Genomic DNA, 13,907 nt, shown 5'->3' on the forward strand with positions numbered 1-13,907 from the left:
TTCATTCTTGTACATGTAGCTGTCCAGTTTTCCCAGCACCATTTATTGAGGAGGCTGTCTTTGCCCCATTGTATATTCTTTCCTCCTTTGTCAAAAATAAGGTACACATAGGTGCATGGGTTTATTTCTGGGCTTTCTATCTTGTTCCGTTGGTCTGTATTTCTGTTTTTGTGCCAGTACCATGCTGTCTTGATGACTGTAATTGAAGTCAGGAAGGTTGATTCCTCCACCTCCATCTTCTTTCTCAGGACTGCTTTGGCTATTCAGGGTCTTTGTGTTTCCATGTGAATTTTTTTGTTCTAGTTCTGTGAAAAATGCCATTGGTAATTTGAGAAGGATCACATTGAATCTGTAGACTGTGTTTGGTAGTATAGACAATATTGATTCTTCCTGCCCGGAAACATAGAATCTCTCTCCATCTGTTTATGTCACCTTTGATTTCTTTCCTTAGTGTCTTATAATTTTCCAGGTATAGTTCTTTTGTCTCCTTAGGTAAGTTCATTCCTAGATATTTAATTCTTTTTGTTGCAGTGGTGAAGGGGATTGATTCCTTACTTTTTCTTTCTGATTTTTCTTGTTAGTATATAGAAATCCAAGTGGTTTCTGTGTATTGATTTTGTATCCTGTAACTTTGCTAAATTCACTGATTAGCTCTGGTAATTTTCTGATACTATCTTTAGGGTTTTCTGTGTAAGGTATCATGTCATCTGCAAACAGTGAGAGCTTTACCTCTTCTTTTCTGATCTGGATTCCTTTATTTCTTTTTCTTCTCTGAATGCTGTAGCTAGGACATCCAGAACTATTTTGAATAAGAGTGGTGAAAGTGGACACCCTTGTCTTGTTCCTGATCTTAGGGGGAATGCTTTCAGTTTTTCACAATTGAGAATAATGTTTGCCATTGGCTATCATATATGGCCTTCACTATGTTGAGGTAAGTTCCTCCTATGCCCATTTTTGAAGAGTTTTAATCATAAATGGGTGCTGAATTTTGTCAAAGACTTTTTCTGCATCTATTGAGAGTATCACATGGTTTCTATCTTTCAGTTTGTTAATATGGTGTATCACATTGATTGTGTATATTGGAGAATCCTTGCATCCTTGGAATAAACCTAACTTGATCATGGTGTATGTGCTTTTTGGTGTGTTGCTGAATTCTTTTTGCTAAAATTTTGTTGAGAATTTTTGCATCTATGTTCATCAGTGATATCGGCCTGTAGTTTTCTTTTTGTGTGTTGTCTTTGTCTAGTTTTGATAACAGGGTGACGGTGGCCTCGTAGAATGATTTTGGAAGTGTTCCTTCCTCTGCAATTTTTTGAAAGTTTTAGAAGGATAGGCATTAGCTCTTCTCTAAATGATAGAATTCTCCTATGAAGCCATCTGGTCCTGGGCTTTTGTTTTCTGGGAAATTTTTTATCACAGCTTCAATTTCAGTGCTTGTAATTGGGTTTTTCATAATTTATATTTCTTCCTGGTTCAGTCTTGGAAGGTTGAACTTTTCTAAGAATCTGTACATTTCTTCCAGGTTATCTATTTTATTGCCATATAGTTTTTCATAATAGTCTCTTATAATCCTTTGTATTTCTCCATTGTCTGTTGTGACCTCTCCTTTTTCATTTCCAATATTGTTGATTTGATTCTTCTCTCTTTTTTATTGATGAGTCTGGCTAAAGGTTTGTCAATTTTGTTTATCTTCTCAAAGAAACAGCTTTTAGTTTTATTAATCTTTACTATTGTCTCTTTCATTTCTTTTTCATTTATTTCTGCTCAGATCTTCATGATTTCTTTCCTTATACTAATTTTGGGGTTTTTCTGTTCTTCTTTTTCCAGTTGTTTTTAGTGTAAAGCTAGGTTTGTCTATTTGATGGTGTTCTTATTTCTCGAGGTAGGATTGTATTGCTACAATCTTCACTCTTAGAACTGATTTTGCTGCATCCCATAGGTTTTGAGTTGTTGTGTTTTCATTGTCATTTGTTTCTAGGAAATTTTTTATTTTCCTTTTTATTTCTTCAGTAACCTGTTGGTTATTCAGAAATGTGTTGTTTAATCTCCATGTGCCTGTGTTTCTTAGTTTTCTTCTTCTTGTAATTGATATCTAGTCTCATAGCACTGTGGTCAGAGGAGATGCTTGATTCAATTTCAATTTTCTTAAATTTACTGAGGTTTGATTTGTGACCCAAGATGTGGTCTATCTGGAGAATATTCCATGTACACTTGAGAAGAAGGTATATTCTTCTGCATTTGGATGGAATATCCTGAAGATATCAATGAGATCCATCTCATCTAATGTATCATTTAAGACTTGTGTTGCCTTATTAATTTTCTGCTGGGAGCTGCCATGGGAGATCCACCCCCCAACCCCATGACAAGGTCATGTGGAAAAGAACTGTTAAGCAAGGCTTCAGAACTCAAGGGGCTCCCTAGGCTTTCTCGAGCATCTACCCCAAAACCAGAATCTGTCTGTTTTACTGTTTCATGACTTTCCCCAACTCCTCTGACATTAACAGGGAGCTAACCCTGACCACCTTTCTCTGGAGAAAATTAACTTAGGGCTTAGCTAATAAGTCTCCTGGACATGAGAGGAATATTTCAAATCAAACCCCCTCTATTAGCATTCTAGCTTGCTTGGCAGGTTATCCAGACTCTTGCAGCTATGCATACAATTATTTACAGCCTCCCAACTGTGAGAAGCATGGAAAGCCTAAAACATAGAGCCTTTGAAAGAGTTAAAAGTTATTAGAGTAGTGCTAGTGCTGATGTAGGATTTCATTATTGGGCCAATGCTTGTTGCTAAGTTCCCATATCTCTTATCCACTGCGCACCTAGGAATGCATTAGTTAACATAGTGAGAATGCAAGAAAAACAAGTGTAGCCTTGAATTTAACCATACCAGACTTTTGAGCTAATTGGTTCTTTCTTGTAACTCACTGCACCTTTGCTCTGTGAAAAACGTAACTCTATTTGGCATTTTCTGAGGCTGACATAGATTAGAAATACGAAGAAAAAACACTGAGGGAAAATAAGTTTTCTGGTTGAGCAGCCTTTATCAAAAGAGGGCCATAAAATGTTCACAGGGCTCCAAGGCCAGAAGATACTGTACACAACATCTTTTGTGGAAAAGGTATGCAGGAAAATCATGGTTTCAATAAGGACAATACTGCTGGAATGTTGGGCTGACTCTGTATGACCTTGCATCTTTCACTTCCCTCTATGTACAAAAAAGGTATATAAGTATCGTTTAAAATTAAAGCTATGGATCTCGCTCATCAAAGCAGCTTGATCTCCTCATGTCAATCATTTTCCTCCTCTTACTTTCTCTTTCAGGCTAGTTCCCATCTGGAGTACAGAAATCCACCGTGTCTACTTATTTGCCTGGGTTTCTAAGACCTGAACGGGAAGGCGCCTTCACTCCCTCAGGAGACCAGGAGGGCACCTGTGGCCTCACGTAGACGGTGCAAGTCTCTTGTCTTGAGACTTTATTGATTTTATGTATAAACCAAGGAACATCAGCCTCTTTTCTTCTCTCCTCTATTTTCTTATCTACAACATTCTTAACTATCTCTCTCTCTCTAAATCAATCACAATTGCCGTCACCGTTTCTCCTTCGGGTTTCCCTAGATCCTGCCGGGCTTGGACCCCGGCAATTTTCTGTTTTGATGATCTGTCCATTGGTGTGAGTGAGGTGTTAAAATCTCCTACTACTACTGTATTACTGTCAACTTCTCCTTTTATGTCTGTTAGTATTTGTCTTATTTATTGAGGTGCTCCTCTGTTGGGTGCATAGATATTTACAATTGCTATGTCTTCCTCTTGGATTAATCCCTTGATCATTATGTAGTGTCCTTCCTTATCTCTTGTAATCTTCTTTATTTTAAGGTCTATTTTGTCTGATATGAAGATTGCTACTCCTGCTTTCTTTTGCTTCCCATTTGCATGGAATATATTTTTCTACCCTCTCACTTTCAATCTATATGCATCTTTAGGTCTGAAGTGGGTTTCTTGTAGACAGCATATATATGGGTCTTGTTTTTGTATCCATTCAGCCAGTCTGTGTCTTTTGGTTGGAGCATTTAATCCATTTACATTTAAAGCAATTATTGATATATATGTTCCTATTGCCATTTTATTAATTGTTTGGGGTTGATTTTATAGATCTTATTTCTTCTCTTGTATTTCTTGACTATATAAGTCCCTTTAACATTTGTTGTAAAGCTGGTTTTGTGGTACTGAATTCTTTTAACTTTTGCTTGTCTGAAAATCTTTTGATTTCTCCATCAATTTTGAATGAGATCCTTGCCAGGTATGGTAATCATGGTTATAGATTTTTCCTTTTCAGTACTTTAAGTATATCCTGCCATTCCCTTCTGGGCTATAGAGTTTCTGCTGAAAGATCAGCTGTTAAGCATGTGGGATTTCCCTTGTATGTTACTTGTTGCTTCTCCCTGGCTGTGTTTAATATTTTCATTGTATCTAGTCTTTGTTAGTTTGATTACTGTGCGTCTTGGCATGTTTCTCCTTGGATTTATCCTGTATGTGACTCTTGGACTTGATTGACTATTTCCTTTTCCATCTTGGGGAAATTTTCAACTATAACCTCTTCAAAAATTTTCTCATACCCTTTCTTTTTCTCTTCTTCTGGGACACCTATAATTAGAATGTTGGTGTGTTTTATATTGTCCCAGAGGTCTCTGAGACTATCCTCCTCCATTCTTTTCATTCTTTTTACTTTATTCTGCTCTTCAGAAGTTATTTCCACCCATTTTATCTTCCAGCTCACTGATTTGGTCTTCTGCTTCAGATATTCTGCTATTGACTCCTTCTAGAGTATTTTTTATTTCAGTAATTGTGTTGTTTGTCTCTGTATGTTTATTCTTTAATTCTTCTTTGTTAACTGAGTCTTACATTTTCTCCATTTTATTTTCCAGGTTTTTTATCATCTTTACTATCATTATTCTGAATTATTTTTCAGGTAGTTTGCCTATTTCCTTTTCATTTACTTGGACTTCTGTGTTTCTAGTTTATTCCTTCATTTGTGTAGTATTTCTCTGCCTTTTCATTATTTTTTTTTAACTTATTGTGTATAAGGTCTCCTTTTCCCAGGCTTCAAGGAAAGTTCAATTATTTCCTTGAAGAAGGTTGAATTCTTTCTTTCTTTTGGTTTCTGCCCTCCACTTTGGCCACCTCATGTGAAGAGCTGACTCATTGGAAAAGACTTTGATGCTGGGAGGGATTAGGGGCAGGAGGAGAAGGGGACGACAGAGGATGAGATGGCTGGATGGCATCACTGACTCGATGGACGCGAGTCTGAGTGAACTCAGGGAGTTGGTGATGGACAGGGAGGCCTGGCATGCTGCAATTCATGGGGTCACAAAGAGTCGGACACGACTGAATGACTGAACTGAACTGAACTGAAGGTTGGTCTGGTGGTGTGTGTAAGCTTCATACAGGGTGAGATTTGTGCTGAGTTTTTGTTTGTTTGTTTGTTTTGCCTCTGATGGACAAGGCTGAATGAGGTGGTACTCCTGTCTACTGATGATTGAGTTTGTATTTTTGTTTTGTTTATTGTGTAGATGAGACTTCCAATACAGGGTGCTACTGGCGGTTGGGTAATATTGGGTCTTGTATTCAAGAGGTTTCCTTTGTGTGAGTTCTCACTATTTGATACACCCTAGGGTTAGTTCTCTGCTGCAGCAGCAGCAGCAGCAGCAGCAGCAGCAGCAGCAGCAGGGTTAGTTCTCTGGTAGTCTAGGGTCTTTGAGTCAGTGTTCCCACTCCAAAGACTCAGGGCTTGATCTCTGGTCAGGAACAAAGATTCCACAAGTGGTTTGTTATGGCATTAAGTGAGATTTAACTAAATATCCAAAAATGAAAAACCAAAGATGAACCCCAGACAAGTGGCAGTTACAAAATAATGAAATAATAATTAAAATAATGGAATATACATATATATATATACACACATCCATGAGCAAAGTAAAAACAGTCCAACAAAAATAAAGTACAGTAGACTGACCCAATGAACAAAGGAAATTAAAAATTATATTCACCAATTAAGGAAAAAAACTCATTAAAGTACAAACTAGAAAACAAAACTAAAGCAAGGTGCCAAGGGGGAGTAAAGCAATGAAAATAAAACTAACAAATATGTTGAGAGGAAAGGAAAGAAAGAAAGAATAGACAAGCAAAGTTAAACAGAGGTAGATGAAGATTAACTACAAGATTAACTGCAAGGGGAAAAGAGCAGTAGGAGAGGCAAACAAAGAAATAAATGTAGAAAAAATATAGCAGGTTTAAAAGAATTAAAAATTAAAATTATAAAAAAGAGAAAAGAAAAAAATGGAAGAAGGAAAAAAAAGAAAACTTCACAGAATTGCAAAAGCCCCATGTAGAGGCAGAGGTTTATAACAACAAAAAAAGTGTGAGTGAATATACACATATATATATACACCCATAAGCAAAATCAAAACAGTCCAAACAAAAATAAAGTACAATAGATTGACCCAGAAGGAAACCAAAAATTATATCTACCAGAACAAGATTAACTAAAGCATAAACTAGAAAACAAAATTAAACCAAGGTGCCAATTGGGGAATAAAGCAATGAAAATAAAACTAACAAATATGTTTAGAGGAAAGGATAGAAAGAAAAGGACAGAATAGATATGAAAAGTTAAATAGAGGTAGATAAAGAATATTTATATACATTAAAGATTAACTGCAAGGAAAAAGAACAGTAGGAAAAGCAAACAAAGGAATAAATGTAGAAAAAATAATAATAGATTTTTTTAAATTAAAATCTAAAAAAGAGAAAAACTCCACAGAACTGCAGAAGCCCAAGACAGAGGCAGAGGTTTATAACAACCATAAAAAATGTGACTGAGGGGGAAAAAAGCTCAAAAGCTTAACTGGATTTCATAGAGCCAATAAAATCAACAACTACAATAGAGGAAAGGGAAAAAAGGAAAAGAAAAAAGAAAAAAAAATCCAAAACAATCCGCAGAACAAGTCAAAACATAATAATAAGTGCTTTTCTTGAGTCACTGTTGTCAGAGTCCTTTCCCTCGCTGGGAGTCACAGGATACCTTACCTCCCTAGGAGGCCCTCCAACACTGTGCTGAGCTCTGGACCTACTGTGGGGGCAGCTCAGATTCTAATCTGGTCCTACTCCTGTGTATTCTTGCCTCCAATGTCCACAGCTATCAGAACTAGTGCGTTTTCTTCTGTGGGAGTTCTCAATGACCTTTTATATATTCCATAGACAGTCTGCCTAGTTGATCATGTGGATTTAATCTGCAGCTTGTACAGCTGGTGGGAAGGTTTTGGGTCTTCTTCCTTAGCCATACTGCCCCTGGTTTTCAATTATGGTTTTATTTTCACCTCTACATGGGGGTCATCCACTGGTGTTTGCTCCTGAGGCTGCCCTGGAGGACTTGGGTTTGCCCCTGTGAGGGCCAGGCGTGGAGGTGGTGCAGCTGCTTGGGTCGCAGGGCTACTCAGAGGAGTTGACAGCTAGGACAACAGGAAATATAGTGCTCTAGAAGGGTACAGCAACAAGTATTGGCCAGTACGCTCCAGCATTCTTACCTGGAGATACCCTCTCCCTAATAGAGAAGCCTGCCAGGCCACACAGTCTACCAGGTCACAAAGAGTCCAACATGACTGGAGCGACCCTGCACACATCGATGCAAGAATTTTTTTGCCTGTGGCAGCTCTGCCCCAGTGAGAATTGAGCGTGAGTGTGGCACAGCTACTTGGCTTGCGGGGACCCTGGCGGCGCCTAGTGTGCAGGGACACGGACTGCCTCAGGTGCAGGAGTTATGGCCCTATCAGAGTCTTTTTTTGAGCCTCTTATAGCTGACAAACAGAAGGCCTCTTTGGCCAGTGTTTCTCCATAGCTCTGCCCATTCAGGTACTTAGAGGGCTCCCTTGCCTGGGGTCCTCCTCTGTTGGTCGGTGCATCAGGCCCTTAAAGGGGTACCCTGGGTGGGGTCCTACTCTGTAGTTCAGTGCATCACGTGTTTGATGGGCCAGCCTCTCCACCTGCCAGTGCTGGTGAGTGGGGAGAGAGAGGCTATGGTGATGGCTCCACCCTCTGCGTGTGACTTAGCAGTACTGCCTTGCTTCCATGGCTGCCTGGCATTCCTCCACCAGCATTTCCCACCATGATCTCCTCCCTCACATCCCCTCAATCTGTCTCTCTGCAGTCAACAGCAGCCCTCACTCTGGGATTGCTCCACAATCCCTAAACTCCAGCTCCCAGCCACTGCACCTTCCAGGGAACCAGGATTCCTGTCCGGGGTATGTATGGCTGTGGCAACGACTGTCTGATTCTCATTCCATTTAGGCTGCCACAGGTCAGCTGTTTCACTCTCAGCCTTAAATGTTTCCCCTCAGACAACTGTCTCAATGTGGGGATTGAACCCCTGCTTCAATTCTCCTACCAGCTGATGGCAGGTCCAGTCCTACCAACACTCCTGTTTTTCCCTCTAGTTCCTTGGCCCTACTGAGTTTTGCATGGTTCTATATATTCCTTTCCACTGGTCAGGTACTCCTGTCCACTCTCAGCTGGTGTCCTGCAAGCATTTGTGTGTCTGAAGGTGTATGTATTCTTGATGTGTCCATGGAGAGCGATGTACTCCATGTCCACCTACTCATCTGCCATCTTGTTCCCCCTACTCTTTTTTTAAAATTAAGATTTTTAGTTGGCATTTCAGTATCAAACTCTCAAAAATTAATACAATGAATACACAGAAAAGTAGAAGGATAGTGTATACCTGAAAAGCACCATGAACCAATACAACATAATTTAAGATTTATACAGTTTTCACACAACAGCAGGGTACAAATTCTATCCAAGTTCCCATAGACTATAAAGCAAGAGACACTGGACAGTATCCAAGGACAGAAAACAAGGTGCAAATTTTTCATGATTAGTCTTATCTGACTGTTTTTCTTTGCTTTTGCTTTTTCTCACTTCTGATTAAATTTATCCTTTGGCTTAAGTTTTTCCACAGACAAAAGGCTGGCAGAGGACATGAGGAAGAAGGAGCATAGGGTCCTGCTCCATTTCAGTACCACACAGCACTCTGTACCTCAAAAAGTTCATCTGATATCTGTTAAACCATTGAACAATTTCAAATTAGTTGATCATTGTTCAATATTTTATATGTGTAAGGCACTGCAGGGACACAAGATGAGTAAGTCTTTGTACTAAGGAGGAAGGTCAAGGAAAGAACTCAGTGTTTCAGATTATAAGGCAGAATAAGATAGCAATTACTCTGGATGTTCAAAATAAGGGAAAGAATGGAAGGATCAGAAGAGGCTTCATTTGGAAAATGATTTCTAAGATAAGCCTTGAAGGAAAAGTAATAATGTCACCTACAGAAGTGGAGGTACAAGAAACAAAATTAACAAAGTCAGGTAAAAGGACAGTATTAAGAGATAATCAGGTGACAGCTGAACTTTTCAGCTTTGTTGAAAACTAATACATTAGCAACCAAAGTGTAGCTCCATACATATTAGTAGATTAAAAATCCTTGAGTTACAGGATAGCAAATTCATATCTAATTTGATAGATCTATTATGCAACCATTTAGATTTTTGAATAGGAAATTAAATGATTTTAATGTCCCTTTGGAAATCTATTCTGAAGAAGTAAGAAACCAGGAGGTCAGTGAAGAAGTTGTAAGAGAAATACCACTTAAGAAACAGTGAGGAATACTATTTCACACCTGTTAGGATGGCTACAATGAAAGAGAAAAAAAATAGCAAGTGCTGATGAAGAGTAGAGAAACTGGAAGCCTCACACATTGCTAGTGGAAAAGTTAATGGCGCAACCATGACAAAAACTTTGGCAGTTGCTCAAAAGTTACACACAGAGTTAACTTAGCAATTTCATTCCTAGCTATACACTCAAAAGAATTGAAAAGATATGTTTCTACATGAAAAAACTTGTACATGAATATTTTAGCAGAATATTTATTTATAACAGCCAATAAGTGAAAAGTATGTTCATCAGCTGAAAAAATATAAATAAATAGTGGTATATCCATGCAATAAAATATTACTTGGCAATAAAAAAGAAGGACATACTGAGGACATACATGTTACAATATGAATGAAACTTGAAAACATTATGATAAGTGAAAATGCAAAAGGCCATACACTGTAAGATTTCATTTAAATAAAGTTTCCAGGACAGGCAAATTTACAAAGACAGAAAGTGGTTGCCATAAGGATAGGCATAGGGATAAATAAACTACTAAGTATGGGGTTTCTTTTCGGGGTGATGAAAATATTCTGGAATTAGTATTCATGATGGCTGCATAATATTGTAAATATATTTAACAATCACTAAACTGCATACTTTAAAATGGTCAAATGGTGAGTTTTATGCTAAATTTATCCCATTTTTTAAAAACAAAGAAGAAATACTGAAGAAATAAACTACAATGGTAGTCATGTGACTAGAAGGACAAATGAGGGAAATGTTAAGAAATTACAGTCTACATTTTTTTTTTTAATGTTTAGGCTTCCTTTGTTAAAAGTCAGGAGTTGATATTAAGCACAGCCAATAATTTTGAAATTAATATGTTAACAGGAAAGCTGCCATGAAGCACAACATGAATTTCATAATTTGAACTCTACTGAGATATAGAAGCATTATTTTTTTACAGACATTTTCAACTACACAGTCAGTTTAATAATGAAAGGCAAGCTTATATCCCATCTGTCATGCACATTTTGTTACAGTGTATGATATTGGTGATTTCTGAAAAAATTAGTTGTTGGATTAGAAGCAAATTTTTTACTAATTAATTTTTATTAAAGTATAGTTGTTTCACAATGTTAGTTTCTGCTGTACAGCAAAGTGAATCAGATATACATGTATACATATGGGAAATAGATGAGGAAACAGTGGAAACAGTGGCTGATTTTATTTCTGGGGGCTCCAAAATCACTGCAGATGGTTATTGCAGCCATGAAATTAAAAGATGCAAGATGCTTACTCCTTGGAAGGAAAGTTTTGACCAACATTGACAGCATATTAAAAAACAGAGACATTACGTTGCCAGCAAAGGCTATGGTTTTTCCAGGAGTCATATATGGATGTGAGAGTTTGACTATAAAGAAAGCTGAGTGCCAAGAACTGAAGCTTTTGAACTGTGGTGTTGGAGAAGACTCTTTTCTTGGACTGCAAGGAGATCCAACCAGTCCATCTTAAAGGAGATCAGTCCTGGATGTTCATTGGTAGGACTGATGCTAAAGCTGAAACTCCAATACTTCGGCCACCTGATGTGAAGAGCTGACTCATTGGAAAAGACCCTAATGCTGGGAAAGATTGAAGGTGGGAGGAGAAGGGGATGACAGAGGTTGAGATGGTTGGATGGCATCACCAACTCAATGGATATGAGTTTGGGTAAACTCCGAGAGTTGGTGATGGACATGGAGGCCTGGCATGCTGCAGTCCACGGGGTCACAAAGAGTCAGACGTGACTGAGGAACTAAACTCAACTAATATGAGAGATTTTAACTTGTAAAAAAAAAAAAAGCTAAAATCAAAGAAGCATAATTAGATATAGGAAATAGAGAAAACGTGTATTAAAAAGCAAGAGCTAGTTTGCATAGAAACACAACAAATTCAGTTTGAACCATCATGGACTCCAAATATGTTGTTTGGGTATTTATAGAGATTAATGAATTACTATTAAAATACTGTATATACTAATTCAATGGCTGAGAGATTATACTTTTAAACATATATAACATTGGAAATTTTGAGAACTACAAGTCTGAAAATCAACTGTTAGAAAAGGTAAAGCCATCCTCATGGAAAGAATCTACAATATTAATTTTAGAATTGGAAGACACCTTCACATTCAAAATCTCAGGGTTCTACCATTTCAATATCTCTTATCAAGTTTCCACTCAAAACACTTCTGGGCAGGTTCTTTATGAAAGAATATAAAAGACAGTCCCCATTTTCAAAGAAGTTCATCAAAGTGCAGCACAAAAAGAAAGGCAGAAAGAAGGTAAATACCTAACATTCAGAAAATATGTTAAAACATACTGGGTTTCCAAGGTAAATACTCAATTTTCCCAGCATTTATTAAGTACCTCGTATCTTTCAGGACTCTGAAGTACTCTCTGAAGGGTGTAAAATGTAAGTAAATACAAGCATTATAGTTAAGGACACTGGAGGCTAGAGACGGAGTAGTTTTGCTTTATGTAGCTATCTATGTGTGAGCAATAAGGGGATGGAAACACAATGAATGCTGTAGGGATTCAAAGAGGGAAAAGATCATCCTGAATAGAAGAGCTAGAAATGGCAAGATAGGTATCAGAAAAGAAACCTTAAGAATATGTCCTTAAGGTCCTGAACAGGGCTTCCCTGGTGGTCCAGAGATTAAGAATCCACCTACGAATGCAGGGCACACTGGTTCAATGATTCTTGGTCTGGAAAGGGATCATGCCCCACTTGGCCCACATGCTGCGGGGCAACTAAGGGTGTGTGCCACAACTACTGAGCTCAGGTGCCCTAGAGCACATGCTTCACAGGAGAAGTCACCGCAATGAGAAGCACACAACCGCAACTAAAGCATAGCTCCCCCACTCCACCACAACTAGAGAAAGCTGGCACACAGCAAGGAAGACCCAGTGCAAGCAAAAATAAATAAATCTTTAAAAAAAAGAATATGTTAGTTTAGGAGGCAGAACTGGCAGCAGTAGGTTAGTTCTAATCAGGGGAATCAGTTTAGATAAAATCATGGAGGCAGGAAGGCAGGCACCCAGTACATTGGAGGAAGGCTGGAAGATAAGTTTTGAAACACAACCTGGGTTGTAGATAAATGGTCTTGAATGCCAGAATGAGAATTCAGTAGGGATTAGAGAGTTCTTGATGGTGTTAGACCAAGAGAATGATATAATAAAGATTGTTGAAAATACTCATCTAGGGTTGGGTCATGGGCTCTGAGCGGCCCCTGCCCAATGGCAGCAGCAGTTCTAGGGGGAGACACCGTGGGTCCTGAATGTATCTTCCCCAATCAGACTGAGGAACTGGGGCCACATTGGGGTCCCATGGAAGGCACTGGGGATTGGAGCAGTGAGGAACCAGAGGAAGAACAAGAGGAAAGGGGGGCAGGACCAGCTGGCTACTCCTACCAGCCTCTGAACCAAGATCCTGAGTCAGAGGAGGTGGAACTGGCATCAGTGAGGGATGGAGAAGATGTAGTTGCTGATATTCAAGATCAGACCCAGGCCCTGGGGCTTCATTTGCCAGACCCACCACTAGAAAGTGAGGACAAAGATAAGCAAAGAGCTACAGCATTCAACAACCACAGCTCTATTCCCATGGACCCAGAACATGTAGAGCTGGTGAAAAGGACGATGGCTGGCATAAACCTGCCTGCACCAGGGGTTCCTGCCTGGGCTCATGAGATATCAGATGCCCAGTGGGAAGATGTGGTACAGAAGGCCCTCCAAGCCCGGCAGGCCACCCCTGCCTGGAAGTGACCACCCTGAGAGCTGCCATAACTCCCTACATTCCAGGCCAGAACCAGCACAGGACTGAACACATCCTGGTTGTCACATCCATCTCCATCCTCCCCAGCTCCCCTCCACATCAAGGCAAATCAGACTTCTTCTCAGAGACCCACTTTATTCAGTTCTGTACATATGGGGACATTGGCCCAAGTCCCACCCACCTTAGCATGTGTCACTCTGTGGAGAATAAAGAAACCTATGTACACAGCAAAAAAAAAAAAAAAAAAAAAAGACAGAATACCCAACTAACAACATTTTGAAACACAGACTGGCAGAGGGAGCTCTGCAGAGGAAAATCAGTTTTTAAAATAAGGCTATTGTGATGACATAAGCAATAAGTAAGATTACTCTTATCTATCTTATCTACAT

The 13,907-nt window shown here is 38.9% G+C and overlaps 1 protein-coding gene and 1 long non-coding RNA gene across 2 annotated transcripts; both read left to right on the plus strand.

Annotated features, from left to right (window-relative positions):
* Positions 1-2,676: 2,676 nt before the first annotated feature.
* Positions 2,677-10,427, plus strand: LOC132659931 (uncharacterized). The gene is made up of 2 exons (XR_009600995.1): positions 2,677-3,220; positions 3,322-10,427. It is a non-coding gene; the product is annotated as an uncharacterized LOC132659931 (long non-coding RNA).
* Positions 10,428-12,961: 2,534 nt separating this feature from the next.
* Positions 12,962-13,751, plus strand: LOC106992025 (male-enhanced antigen 1-like). The gene has a single exon (XM_042251223.2). The coding sequence runs from the start codon at positions 12,984-12,986 to the stop codon at positions 13,506-13,508; it is 525 nt and encodes a 174-aa protein (XP_042107157.1). The 5' UTR covers positions 12,962-12,983; the 3' UTR covers positions 13,509-13,751.
* The last annotated feature ends 156 nt before the right edge of the window (positions 13,752-13,907 follow it).

This window comes from Ovis aries, chromosome 6 (genome assembly GCF_016772045.2).
Source record: "Ovis aries strain OAR_USU_Benz2616 breed Rambouillet chromosome 6, ARS-UI_Ramb_v3.0, whole genome shotgun sequence".
NCBI lineage: Eukaryota > Metazoa > Chordata > Mammalia > Artiodactyla > Bovidae > Ovis > Ovis aries.

Excerpts from the sequence above, each read along its gene's own strand:
- LOC106992025 (XM_042251223.2), top strand. The coding sequence starts at position 12,984 with ATGGCAGCAGCAGTTCTAGGGGGAGACACCGTGGGTCCTGAATGTATC.